The sequence below is a fragment of the Apteryx mantelli genome, chromosome 3, assembly GCF_036417845.1.
Source record: "Apteryx mantelli isolate bAptMan1 chromosome 3, bAptMan1.hap1, whole genome shotgun sequence".
Classification (NCBI taxonomy): Eukaryota; Metazoa; Chordata; class Aves; order Apterygiformes; family Apterygidae; genus Apteryx; species Apteryx mantelli.
In genome coordinates this window covers 56050755-56065114 of record NC_089980.1, presented here as the reverse complement: position 1 = coordinate 56065114, position 14360 = coordinate 56050755, and the positions used below count along the sequence as shown (strand labels likewise).

General features: G+C 40.3%; 1 protein-coding gene across 2 annotated transcripts in view; it reads left to right on the top strand.

Annotated features, from left to right (window-relative positions):
• The first annotated feature begins 6068 nt into the window (after nucleotides 1–6068).
• Nucleotides 6069–14360, top strand: part of COG2 (component of oligomeric golgi complex 2) — a 35788-nt gene continuing 27496 nt past the window's right edge. The window contains exons 1-6 of one of the 2 annotated variants that reach the window (XM_067293425.1): nucleotides 6069–6215; nucleotides 8860–9021; nucleotides 9807–9872; nucleotides 10897–10977; nucleotides 11565–11668; nucleotides 13010–13118. In XM_067293425.1, coding sequence (XP_067149526.1) covers nucleotides 6144–6215; nucleotides 8860–9021; nucleotides 9807–9872; nucleotides 10897–10977; nucleotides 11565–11668; nucleotides 13010–13118 — 594 coding nt within the window. In that variant the 5' untranslated portion in view covers nucleotides 6069–6143. The remainder of the gene's footprint in view (nucleotides 6216–8859; nucleotides 9022–9806; nucleotides 9873–10896; nucleotides 10978–11564; nucleotides 11669–13009; nucleotides 13119–14360) is intronic. The other variant, XM_067293427.1, reaches the window with a different exon arrangement.

Here is a 14360-nt window from a genome sequence, read left to right as displayed (position 1 = left end):
CACTGCCACTATCACTTTCAGCTGGGCTTTAATGAATAGGCAAACATTAAAATGACTACAACTTAGAAACAGTGATAAAAGTTTAAAATGAAAATGGAAGGAACTGACAGTGGACAATTATTAGAAAGCAAAACAAGAAAACAATATTCAAAACAGTGATAGGAAAAGAACGAAGATGAATTGATAGTTTGATCAAATATGTGTGCATGTACAAGGACAACTTGCCTTAACACATAGGCCAGTCACCAGACTGCAGTGGTTATACTGTACAGTGTACCTTTACATATGTTTGCTTATAGATAGTGTCTGCTTGAAAGCATTAATGTTTCTATATGCTTAGCACTATCTATGTTCAGTTTCAGCCTAGCATGTCCTCTTTTCCTTCCTGCAGTTCATGTCGTGGAAGAAAAAGCAGAATCTGGCTATTTTTCTGGGATTTCTAGAAATCAGGCAGCCCCTGGCAGATGGCTGGTGGTGCATGAGCAGCTTGACCGGGTACATCAGGGAATCCATGGTGTTGCAGGCAACAAGCAGGGCCAGCTGAGGCCAGGGGGCCTGACCAAATCGCCTGCCTGTAGACAGGCTTCCCTTCCATGGTGGCTGCACAGTCATTGCCTACATTCACAGCAAATCTGAAGCAGCTGGGGTACGTCTGATATCTGGCATATGTGCTGCACAGAAATTGCTCTCTAGGATTTCTTGAACTGAAGAAAGATGTATGTCCTACATACATCTGCAACAGGTATTCTACTGGATGCTAATTCAATGCAAAAACCATAATAGCGTAAGCCATTTGCTACGTTGTCTTCTTGAAACTCACAATGCAAACCACCCTAAAAACACAGCCGTCGTGGCACCTATATATTGATGCTGGGCAGAAGATGCTTTGCCTTTTTAAAGTATATTTATTAAATTCCTCACACATGCACTCCTCTTAACTGGTCTGTACAGTAATGGCACATCTGAACTGTTTCCCTTATTTCCTCTCTTGGGGTGATATTAGATGGACTCTGTGTGTGTGTATACTTATGTGCAATATGCATTATACATACACCACAACTCAATCTTAAACATTCCCCTGTGGAGTTTCTCTTCCAGCTTGGTTATGCTCATGCCTCTTAACTGAGTTGTGCAAGAAACCTTTGCAGGCTTAGTTTCCCAGAGCCAAATAATGGAGGATCCATTTGCTACTTCTAAAGTCATGAAGTTCAGAGCAACTTGATGGTTCCAACTGGATGTATGCTTACTGCACACTGATACAATCTGCTCCCATTCCACATAGAAATGCTTCTCCTTCAGATCTGCTGCTCTTGAAGTCACTTTTTTACAACCTGGAAAATGTGCACCGATTTCTAGGTTTCTGTGAAGTGTTAGTGACATCCAGTGGCTACTGATGCAAATGCTAAAAATGCATAACCCCTATTGCCAAGACATACCTAAACTTCCTTCTTCTCTTTTTCTAACAATAGCTACTAGAAAAAGGAGAAAGGCAGAAAAAAAAGGGTTTCCTGGCTCTTCCATAAAACATTGTCTCTGCAGTTTTGATTAAATCTCACTGAACCTGCAACATATAGTTGTTGTCTTTCATTTGTGATGTCTGTAAGAAACTATGGAATTCCTTTAAGAAATGGATGAATCCATAATCTCAAACCAAAACACAGATAGATACAAATTACAATAAAAAAAAAAACCCACAAGACCACTGAGAAATGTAAACTGTATATACACAAGGGTTTCACTAGGTAGTCTTCCATGGACATTGTGTGCATGACCAAGTGAGAGAAGCTGAAGGAAAAACACAGAATGGAACAAAGGCCGCAGCGGTACCCTTCTGGGCAGCATCATGAATAACGTGATCCTGATGGAAAGCTCAACAGGCATTCTGGGGCAGAGTTTTGATCTGCAAACAAATATGTTGTGCTGTTGTTTGAATTCTCTTGTTTTGAAGAAAATGGGCTTTTGTACTTTGTTGTAAATAAGCACATTATCAAAGGAATAAACAGCTCTACCATCTGGTTCGCCTCCTGATGGAAATAATCTGATAATCCCTGATTTTTTAAGAGTTTGAATCAGACATAGCAAGTATCTCAGTTCCAGTTTTGACACTTTCATGCTGCCTGGGACATCATTAAACTCCAAGTGGCCAGCTGACAAGTCAACAAGCCAGAGGAATTTTCAGATTAACTCAAGTTATTAAGTCCCATTTTGAGAGCTTCCCTCACTGTCATAGTGAGTTTGTCATAAGGAGGAGAAGGTGGGAATTCACAGCCTTTTTTAGTCATTATTTGGGGCACTGAGGCCTATAGCAGGATGTCATAAAGTAAGCAGTTCCTTTATGCTGTGATATCTGTTTGGGCAACATAGCTCAGGAATGAGAGCGCTGAAGCCTCCTCCCTTCCTCCCTCCCTCCCTGTGCATATCTCTGTACTGGACATATCTCAGACGTGAAGTATTAGTCCATACTTTACCCATCAGGGAATGGGGATAATTTTGAAATGTTTTAACATGATATATGTTTAAAACATGTTTTAAGCTGGCTCCATTTTCATACTCCAGTTCTACATTTTACATACATTTACTATAGGTCTTACAGCTCATATCATACTAAAAAATATATATTTTTAAGATAATGACAAAACAATAGCAATACCGTAATTTTATTGGCTTTCAGGACACATCACTTGAGGAATTAGCAAACTTATTCTTTACCTTGACCATTTAGGACCAAGGCTTTTTTAAGTTACATTCTGATATTAAGTATGATTGCAGCCTCACTGGCTGACTGACAGTTATCACAGAAATCAGCAGCGTATGCTTATCGGCTTCAGTGCTCAGGACTGGGACCAGGGACATGCGCTTGTCTCCCTTTACTCATGTAAGCAATTCCAGTCCCATGTGTCTTACAGCTCCCAAAAGAAAACAAAATAAAGGCAGATAGTGAGACATCAGTAATAGGAAAACGGTTTTCTGTCTTGAACTTATATTTTGTAAACGGAGTTCATCGTTTTTAATGTCTATTGGAAGTAACCAGCACAGAAATTTCTTTCACAGTTTTGAAACTGTGAACAGTGATGGAAATGTCATTTTAGGAAGGCAAAGTGTTCAAAATAATGCATCAGCACTGGCATGTTATTTTGTCTAATGTTATCTACATTTCCTGAAGGTTCTTGGTACCTAGGGCATCTAGCACAAATTAATTGTAGTATCACTGTCCCTGCATGTTGCACACTGTCATACTTTTCTCCTTTATCATAAATTGTATGCAATGCCTTCAGCCTTTTAAAATAAAAATAACAGAGAGAAATCTTAAAAAATGGGTCAGGAGGTAAAAGCAGATTCTTTCCTTCCCAATTTAAGTAATGTATATTGGAATGAAAGTATTTCCAAGATAGTGGATTAGTCATTGGCAGCCTTCAGGAAAATGATGATACAATTATACTAAACATGATCTGTCATATTATTATGCATGCCTTGAAACGTCATTTATTTGAGAATGAGAAGTGATGTTGGAATCTTTAAAATTCAGAGCCCACACACAAGCTAAAAGTAACTCTTCTGCTCTCTGGCCCCTACATCATTCCTATTTGGGTAATAGCAGTAATGCTGAGACATACTTTCAGATGCTCTCTTCATTCATCCAGTAGGTTCTAAGAAAGAGAGGTATCCATTAATTGTATGTTATCCAAGAACTAAAGATTAAACAGTGATTTAAGTTTTCATAAGAAGTTATTAAAAGTTTCATGTCTATGTGCTTGGGGAGGATGATGATGAAAAAAGAGTTAACAACTGTGTGACTAAGCCTGCAAACTGTGGAAAGATAGTGATGACAGTCAGGAAGGGAAAGGGATGAAGGGGTTTACAATAGAAATGAACTAAATAATCCTAGCACAAAAATAATGGAAAGAAAGCTTCAGGTGACTCTCTGCAATGGCTAATTCACTCTCTTTGCTCAGTTTCTTCTGTCTTGGAGACAGTCTACCTCTTCATGCTGCCACTACCCGAGATGAAGACGGTTATGCAGGGACAGCATGTAGAAATAACCCATAAGTCCTAACCCTGGTTTTATGGTTAACTTACTGAAATTGTTCAATTGCAGTTTCCATCAGTAGATTATTAAATTCTGCAAACTTGATATTTGTTTTACAATGACAGCCATAAATATGCAAAGTATCATGACCTCATCAATAAACAAATTCAAATGGAAGCATATTCTTTTTTCCCCAAAGAACTTTTTAATGAGACCTTTGTAATAGGAGCTTTGCAAATAGAAACATAAACAGCAACAGAGGGTCATTTCAGAGCATTTGTCTTCACTAACACAAAAGACCTTAAAAAAAGTAGGTGCAACTCCTCTGTAAAACATAAAAATAAAAAAACTGTTTAGAATTTTAATTTTCAACATCCAGCTCATTAAATTAAAAAGGTAGATGAAGAGTAATGTGGCTCTGTTCCTGTTACAAAATGTAGTCATTTAAATATCACAATGTAAGAAAAACTTTTTGATCTGATATATATAGTCATAGTTACTGCCATAAAAATACCAGTGTGGATTTATGCCGTGGGTGTATCTTTTTCTCTCTTCAGCTGACAACATGTGACAGCTATAAACCATGCTTGCCAACATTTGAGATCTCTAAGAAGGCTGGACCTTGAAATATGTCAGCCACAAAGAATTTTCCAAAAGGACAGTGTGAAAGCAATTATTTCACTGAAAACAGTCTGTCTTGCAAGTGGGGACAATTAGCATGTACATCATGGTGTAATGGACTAGCCAGTGCGTGTACGTGATCACGGTCATTGCTGAGCTGCCCAGCTCTTTTATCAGGCTTTTAATAACTCGTGGAAGATCTAATTAACTCACACACCGACTGGGAATCATTGGGGTGAGTTGCTGGTGCTCAGAGCTTATAGCTGGACTCCAGCAGAAGCACTCGCTGAGTTAGGGTGGGATGAATGTTTCTGATCCCGCCACAACCTAAGCTCTCCAGTAGATCAGCAGGGCTTCAGCCCACCAGTGGGGTGCGTGCTGCAGCAGTATCACGGAAATATATGCCCTTAATGCCCAGTGAGTCTTCTCCGTCCTTCTCCATAGAGTTATAGGGAGGGCTGCAACAGATATGACATTTCCCATAGGAGTCTGAACTTGGTCCTCATTTGAACTTACTGAGACAAAATTAAATCCGTAAGATGTGTGTGTGAAGGGCAAGAGATCGTTTGCTGCCTTCCGTTCTGAGGTGGCAAACAGGAACATAAATGGCAGCAGGATGTCTTTTTAGAGCAAAATTCATCTTCTCTAGTACATAAGCGACCTCAAACAGAAGATTTTGACGGAAAGAAGACCTTAACAGAAGAGCCTATCGAAAAGCAGAAGGCTGGAGGAGGTGGATTACGCCCTGACTTGATTCCCAGTTTTGTGGCTGCAGACAAGTTTGCCGTAAATCTATCCAGGCCCACAAAGCAGCTGCACCACTGGAGTGAAGTGCTGCGGGCTTGGAGAGCCCTGCCTGGCACAGGAGGAGGGAAATGGCGAGCTGGGAGCCCCACTAAAGAAGCGCCAGTGATAAGCACGGGGAGGAACTCCAAAGCGTACGGGGGGTTATGTCGCACCCGGAGCGCCGGGTCCAGTTTTGGGCTCCCCCATACAAGGGAGATGGGCTTACAGGAGCTGGCCCAGCAAAGGCGCAGCGCTGGGGAAGGGTGCAGGTGTGCAGGAAACGGGCTTTATCTGACCGGGGCATCTCTACGTGCAGGCGCCCGGCACCTACTCCCGCGGCGCGGCGCAGCGCAGCGCAGGGCGGCCCGGCTCCCCTGCTTTTATGGGGCAGCGGGCGGCAGCGGCCCTGCCAGCGGCGGCTCGCCCAGGCCTCCCCTCCGCGCCGCCATTTTGAGGGCGCGGCGCGGCGCGGCGCCGCTCCCCCCCCGGCCGCGGCTGTGCCGCCCGCAGGGCCGCGCGGAGCCCCCAGGGGGCGCTGCGGCGGGGGCGCGCGGCCGCCGCGCCGCGCTTGGCGCCCCTCCCGCCCCGCCCGCGTCTCGTCGGCCCCGGCCGGTGCCATGTTGGCGGAGGGGGCGTTGCTGTGGCAGCGGCGGTTCCTGCCGCCGCGCCGGGGCTGCCGCGCCGCGTCGGGCCGCGGGGTGGGCCCGGCATGGAGGGGAGGAAGATGAACCTGCCGCGGGGCCCCGACAACCTCTGCTTTGACAAGGACGAGTTCATGAAGGTGGGCCGGGGGCGGCCGGGGGCGCCGCGGGCCCCGGGCCTTGCGGGGGCAGGCGGTTACGGCGGCGCCCGGGGCCGGGGCCGGGCTCGGGCTCGGGCTCTTGGCCTCCCGCCGCGGCCTGGAGTACTGCAGCCAGTACTCCGAGTCTCTTTTTCTTTTTTTTTTTAATATAAATCTGTGCCTGAAATACAGAGAAGATCCCGAGGGGTTCATCTGTCCTGTGGGTTGCTGCTCCGCGGTGCCTTTGCTGGGGTCCTCGTAATGCTTAGTTTTTATTGTAGACTTCGAGTAACGGGTTGTGTAAAACATTCTTTACTGAAATTGATGGCAGAAGCCCGCGTTGGAATTGTAAAATAAGAGCTAATGATTTTTAATACGACACCTTTAAAGAGTCTTTCTTGCAGTTTTCTCGGGAAACTACAAATCCTTGACCACCAATGAATTCCTACGAATAAATCTGAGAAGCTGTAGCCCTGTGTTCTGCTCTGTGCCTTTTATTGGAGCAAAAGGGGATTTTGGTGTTTGAAACTCTGGTTAAATAAGCACAAAAGACTGCATCTTTACAACTTATAGGAACTCCAAATCATTAGGACTGATTTCTCTATTTGAGCAAGATAAGTGAGGCATTTATGCACCTTTTTCAGTGTTTCAGGTGAAAAATTGTGTAGTTTTACTGTAATTGTCCACAGAGATGACAGAAATGTAGAATTTCAGGTTCCTGGGGCATGCTGATTCAGGGCTGTGTGCTTGCTGCTGCAGTCAGAAGCTATACAGACTACCCCGTTATTCAACAGTGGCTGGAGGCCTGTGGTCCCACTCGTGTTTTAGTCCGAAAGCTCTGGCAGCATTCGTGATAGACTCCTGAAAACCTGTCCCATGCTCTGTGAAAGCAAAATCTGGAAGCTTCAGCTGAATTTCAGGTCTCAAGCGTTGTCCATGCCTCTAGCAGGAAGTTTTTAAGCACTGCGGACTTGTAGACTCCTGAATCAACTGCTTCCTGGCCTGTAGAAGTCTGACAGCCTGGAAGCTCTTGGGCCCAGGGTATTGCAAGGGATATTTGAAGGTAGTTTGTGTGGTGAAGCTGCTGCAGAGCTGCAGTCTTAGCTGGTAGGTGAGCTGGCAGGCTGTTTGCCGTAAGGTGGTTTTTGTTGTTATTGTTTTCCTTCTAGCAGAAGATGCACTGAAAGTGATAGGCTTCTCTAAAATACAACTCCTCTGACAAATCACTATTTTTCGTGAAAACTGGTTCACATGAAGAAAAATTTACTTAGCTCTTAATACTTGCAAAGACTATAATGCAAAAATGTGGACTCACCAAATTTTTTTGCAAGTGGAGAAGAGGGAGAATTTTGGAGTAAATTATAGTTACTTGGAAGTTTGTGTGCAAAGGAACCAGAAATTTTTAGTAGTTCCTGTCAACAGTTTATGTGAACAGTAGACCTAAAAGATAGTGGCAACGTTTTTTATGCTCTCACTGTGGTTTCCAGTGTCAACACTGATAGTATTTGAACAAAGGGAAGGCATAGTTTCCATTTAATTTGAAAGGAAAACAAAGCTTTAAGTGTGCCCTCACTCTGACTTCACCTGCCAAGGACTCAAAAGCAGTAGATTGGTTTTGTTTATTTGTTTTGTTTTGTGCAGCCTCTGTTTTACTAGAAGAGGTCTGCTTTTTTCCAGTTAAGTAGCGTTGCCTGTCTTTCTGGCAAAAAGTGTGCAACTGATAATAAAGTTGTTCTTCTTGGACAGGTATAACTTCCAGTTTAAATTGGGACCATGGATCAAAGTGGATTTAAAGATTTGGAGATCTTTATATGGAGCACAGATTTTAACAGTCATTCAGCACCTTCTATGGTACTTGTTGATTTGTTTTTTGAGGTCTTTTCAATGCAACACCAAACTAAAATCCTCAGTAATACCAACTTTGCACTCTGATATCAAATGTTGGCTATATTAATAAATAAAATGCTTATTCAGCTTGAGGGACCTCTCTGCCAAACATTTTCTGTACAAGTCTTGAATGACTGTATTTGTAGTCCTGTTAAACATGAATTCTTTACAGTTGCAATGATGCCTTTCTTGTATCACAGGCTAGACTTTAATTAGGAAGATTTGATAGTATTGCTTAAGAAAAAAGAAAGCTTTCATTTCTGCCTTAAATCTGTGAGGGATCTGTATTTTCTGTGAGAGGTGGTAAAATGCTTGCCTTTGGGAAAGGGTAGACTAGGGTATTCCTCTAACTTATACTGTACAGAGCATTTAAAAACCTACATTCAGCCTCAATATTCACTGAAAAGTAATCTCGATGTTATCAGAAGTAAATCTGTAGTGCTGCAAGATAGGTTAGATCTGGGAAAATGTGTAATACTCTTAAAATCTCACTGAGGTCTAATAGTAGGCATTTTGCACCTTGCAGGAAAACTGGCTCTTGTTTCTAATAATGCAGTACAGTATAAACTGGAAAACAGTATCCTTGCTGGACTAGGAAGCTGTTAGGACTTACATATTTTATTGTTCTTGGACTTCAAGTCAACTAATCAGTTTACTTGCATATCAAACACTTTTTTCTGAAGGGAAGGGGTCATGCGTGTTCTTGGTTTGAACTTTTTTTATTTGCATCCTTCTCTGTTTCTTGTTTCATTTTCAGCTGGATTTCGATGTTGACCACTTTGTATCTGACTGCAGGAAACGTGTGCAATTGGAGGAGCTCAGAGAGGATCTGGAGCTCTATTACAAACTCCTTAAGACTGCCATGGTAGAACTCATAAATAAGGATTATGCTGACTTTGTTAATCTCTCAACAAATCTAGTAAGTGTTCTTAAGTTGTACTGTGTAGTTCGAACTTCATGTGTTTTGGTGTGATTTTTATTTTCCATGTAAAAGCACATGGCATTTATTTTGGCATTGTTAGATTTAAAAATTTTTTTAAACTGTAGCCCCTTGCATTGAGAGAAACTGTAAGACCATACCTGAAGAGCTTAGCTTTTGTGCAAAACTGCTGTTGTCCCATAATAAATTTTAGATGAGTGCTTTTCATCTTAAAAAGATTAAATTCATTATGAAGGTAGATCTAAGGCAAACACTCTTTTTTCAACTGGTGAGAGTTATAAAACTTGAATAAATCATTAAAATTGAATGTCAAAGATACAAATATGCCCATTCCAAGGGATTCTTTTAGGAATCTTAAAACTATGTGGGCTGTAGTAAGTTAAGGAAAAAAAAAATCTGACTCACTCGACTGAGAATTGTAATTCCTTTTCAGATGAAAGTGACTTGTCCACTGTATCTGCTACTCTTTCACTCCAATTTATCAGGTTATACAGGGTCAAAGACTGAGGTTTATCATTTTTATTGGAAGATAAATTTCATAGGTCTAGGTTTTCTTTCATTTTTGCCTTTGTGCGACAAACAGTCTGATTTCTTTATGCCTCCATTTGAGGCATTAAAAGAACATATTTTTGCATTGTACTTAAAACTGAAGATTGTATAAAGTGGGGTATCTTATCTCAGTTCTTTTTCAGTATCTATAAAATGATAGGCTCTGTCAGTAATTCGCATAGAAACTTAAATTTTTTTTGTGGTAATTTCTTTAGGTTGGCATGGACAAGGCTCTTAATCAGCTTTCAGTACCCTTGGGACAGTTAAGAGAAGAAGTTATGGTATGTTCAAAACAATCATTATACACGGTTTGGTAAACTTCACATCACTTCCATATGATACAGATGCATTCTTTATTCATGTTAATAATTATTTTAAGGAACTTTTCATTGAAAATTAACCTCTTAGTGAAGGTAATGAGAGGTATTGTGCTTTCAAGCAGGTGTAGTAGTGGTAAATTCGCATTCTCTATAGTGCCTTCCAGTCAAGAGTTAAAGGATTCCTTAAGTATGTACATGAATGGACCCTTGCAAGATAAGTCTATAGACTCTTTAATATAGAAATATTAAAACTATTTTAATACTTGAGTAACTTAAAGATGGTACTAAATAAGCAAGATAAAACACACACTTTTTGCTCAGTTGTGTGGTTTAACCATTAAAGATCATCCTCTTGAAGACCTTTCTCATTCTATTTCTTTCTTATTCTTCCACAGTGGCTTGAAATTAGTGAAGGGTGTTTCTTGATGATCTTTCTCTTTGCAGCTGGTTCAAAGGGCTGTTTGTTGCATAAATGTTCCTTCAAAATATCTCAGCCTTGATGTTTAAAACAGAAACATTTCTATGCTCTATGCACCTATTTTATTATGTGAGAAATCTACTCTAGATCCTATTTATAACTTTAATTTCAAGGCCTAAAATCATGTTTGTTTTATTGGCTGGTCTTGTATGAAAGGTAAATGTACGGTTTATTCTCTGTAAGTAACTAAAATAACAATTTTGGCTGAAATATTGATACTCGTGGTGGCAGCACTTTGGGAACAGATTATACTTTCAGTTATTTTATCTTATTTCTGATCTGTTCACTTTGAGGGAAGTTGATGTACTGCCTCTTTTATTTCTTCTTATTAGTCTACCTTTGAGTGTGTTTTGGAGGGGGGAATAATTAAGTAGAAAAATGGCAGTATGTGAGGACAGGCAAATATTTTAAGTCTTTAAAGTTAGAGCTTAGATTTTGAGTTAAGGTTTTTAAAACTCTTCTCCATAATGGGAAGACAGCTTTTCATACTGAATTTCTCTCTTACAGAGTCTTAAGTCATGTGTCAGTGAAGGAATTCAAGCAATAGATGATTGGATGTCTAAACAAGAAGATATTAGAAGAAAAAAGGTACAGCAGGCAAATGATTGCCTTGAAAAGGTCCTATTAGGGTGACTTCTTAAAATTTCTTTTTCATTGGTTTAATGGCAAAAACAAAAGTTCTAGGTTGTCTAGATGCATACTGTGCAGGGATTTTGCGTTTGTAAAAATAGTTATTGAAGTTTTGGTTGGCAGACTTATTTAGTGTCTAACTGATTGTAAATCCGTATTTTCTTTTATTGACCAAAAACGTATAGGTTTGGTTGGCTTTTTTAATTTTAATTGCTCTTTTCTTCCTACTTGCGGTGGTGTATAGATTTGTACATTGTGAATGTAACTGAAATAAAAGTTTAATTTGGGGGCAGAGGGCACCTAATGTTGGTCATTCTGCCTAACTTGGAATAACTCAGGGATAAAAACAGCTGTTCTCCAACCATGGCAACATTGTTTGTGGGCTTTTATGGACCTATATGAGCAACACTAACTGAGACATGATTCAAATTGGAGGGACAGAGCTTACCCCAGCAAAATAGAAGTCAACCAAAAAACCTTTGGAGTTATTGGGTAATATACCTGGGATTGAGGTCAGACATTAAAAAATCTTTCTTTAATTACAGATGTGTGTTCTGAGACTTATTCGTGTTATTCAGTCAGTTGAGAAAATTGAGAAAATTCTACATTCCCAAAGCACTAAAGAATTCTCCTCATTAGAGGGAAACAGGTACAAAAAAAAAAATCAGTTTTGTTGGTAACTGTTGAGATTAACTTAATTCTGTAGTATTGTTGTAGTGGAACATACAAACATTAGGTTTCATCTTTAGATGATAACTCTATGATGGAATAAGTGACTATCAGTTTAATACTTTTCTCAGGTTTAATCTTCTGCAAGCTGGTTATTCACAGAACACATCACCTCCAAAGTTCTGAATTATTTGAGGTGCACTCAGTGATAATGTGCACTTTTTGAAGTTAGCTTGCAGTGATTTCCCCCCACACACACACATAAAAGTCACTGATTTTGTCAAGTCTAATGTACTTTCTACAGTCCTGCATATCCACAGTTTATTCCAATGTTGTTTCAAAGTAAAATGTGAGATAGCCCTTCTTGTTTTCTCTGCTTATATATAAATGAAATGACTGATGCAAGAATAGTCTGAGGCTGGCAAGCCACACAGGCAGTACTTCTGGCAGAAGAAAACTTTTGTGACAAATGCCGGTCAGGCTCCAAGTTTTGTTTAACAACTTCATGGAAAGTATCCTCTCCCTCCACCTTTGGGGAGGAATGGAAGGTTTTTTTCTGCCAGTTTTGGAACTGATGCTTTAGCTATGTGCTTGAAAATGTTCACCTGGCTACAAATAAAGTGCAACTTATGATGGAGGAAAAAGACAATTTCATGTACTCATTTGAACGTGAAACTGTCTCTGGTGCTCTTTAGTTCTCTGTACTGGACCACGCAGTAATGAATGAGGGAGATGGGCAAAAGAATAGATTAATATCTAGAGGGACAAAGCATATGCAAACCTTTTCAGGCAAGGTGAGGCACTTCGTAGAATCAAGTTTGGAAGCAAGATTGTACTTGAGCGGCTTAAAATTTAGGGTAATTACTGACACTATATAGAAGTGAGAAGGGTAGGACTGTTTCTCTAGAGATGGCTGTCATTAATTTTTCCCGTGTGACAGGGAAGGGAAATAAGAAGCAAATCTGGATGGTGAAAAGCTCTTACCACAGTTGCTCAGCTTTCTAAAACTGGCTTTTCATATGACAATAAGCAACACCATCTCTTAGAAAACGGTGCTCTGTGCTGCTGAGGCCAGACCTCACAGCTTCTGCTTCATGCATTTCATATCTATCTAGATACAGAGCAGGTCTAGTCATGTAATCTGGAAGAAACAGATTGTTATTTTATGACTGCAATAGTACCTTTATAATTAGAATACCAAATATTTAGACTAAACCACAAAAATTTGGGGAGAGCATTATCTATCTGCTTCAAATAAAAGGGAGTTGATTTGAAAGGATCTTACTGTGTTCTCATTTTGCATGTATCATCTCTGTTCCAGCCCACTTTTAACTGGACAGGTTTTAGAGCGAATTGCCACAGAATTTAACCAACTACAATTTCATGCAGTACAAAGCAAAGGAATGCCCCTTTTGGACAAAGTGAGACCAGTAAGTATTGCATAATAGTCACCTTATCACTCACGAGATCAAGCAAAAACAATATAATTAGCAGACAAATGTCTATTTCCATAGAGTTTTATTTAATTAGTTTATGGGGAAAATGAGTTTCAAGAAGGTTTTTTGTCATTTGACTAGAAGTGTTATTTCCTCTGAGTGTTTATGCTTTGTTTCCTAACTTTGTTAGGATAAATAACATAGGATAAGAGTAGGAGATAAAACATGTATTTTTGTCAGCCTAATATGTCTTGCATTATTGCTGGTGAGGCCTGGTTCTAGAGGTTTATGTTGTTCTTGTAGCTGTCCTGTACAGACCAGAAAATAAATGATGGAATGAGCCTACTGAGTGATGAGAATTTATTCAAGTTTGTCTTTTGGTGATATTTGCTGCCTAACTCTGGGTACCCAAGCCAGGAGACTCATCTCTTTTTAATAACTGTCTACTGTGAAAGATGAATTGGTGCTTTCTCCCCCCCTCCCCCTTCCCTGTTCATTCATTGGAGAGTGGGAACTAGGGAAGACTAGTGCTTAAAGGTTGGCAGTATCAATATTGCGAAATAGAGATGGGGTAATACTTTAAGCTGATTAGCATGGAAGCTGTCATTCTTGATGGCTTTCTGAGCTAGTGAGGTACTTCATCATTCCAGTTTTTCCTTATGTGCGTATGCCTGTTGACAGTCTAAACTTGTTTCAGTTGAAGACTTTGACAGTACCATTTTGATTTATGGACAGTTCACAAGACTGTTCTGGCCACTGATTTATCAAGCACAAATGGTAACAGGACTAAGTGTGAGCAATAGAGTAGTACTTATGTTGGGAGGATCCTTGATGTTTCCCTGCTGTGTTACTTCCTTAATGACACTCACCAGGACTTCTGTCCTGTACCTGTTGTTGCTAAGGATCATCAGATCATAATTTTCATGAGTAGTAAGTAGTTGAGTTACTGGCTTCAGATGTTCAGAATGGAGTCTGTGATCATTTAAAAAACAAAAACAAAAAAAGAAAGAAAAAAAATAAACACTTTAGGGTGGATGAGCACAATGCAGTATACAAAAAGACACTGGAAGATTTGACTGATTAAACTGGTAGCTCAACTGTAACTAAACTAATATGTGATGCTGAACTTGCTTCAAATACAGAATTCTAATGGAGTGACACCGGCCAGGAGTATATCTGTAGATAGTGTAGCAGTGAGTTGGAATTAGTGGAGGAGATGTTGCAGGAGATCAGGAA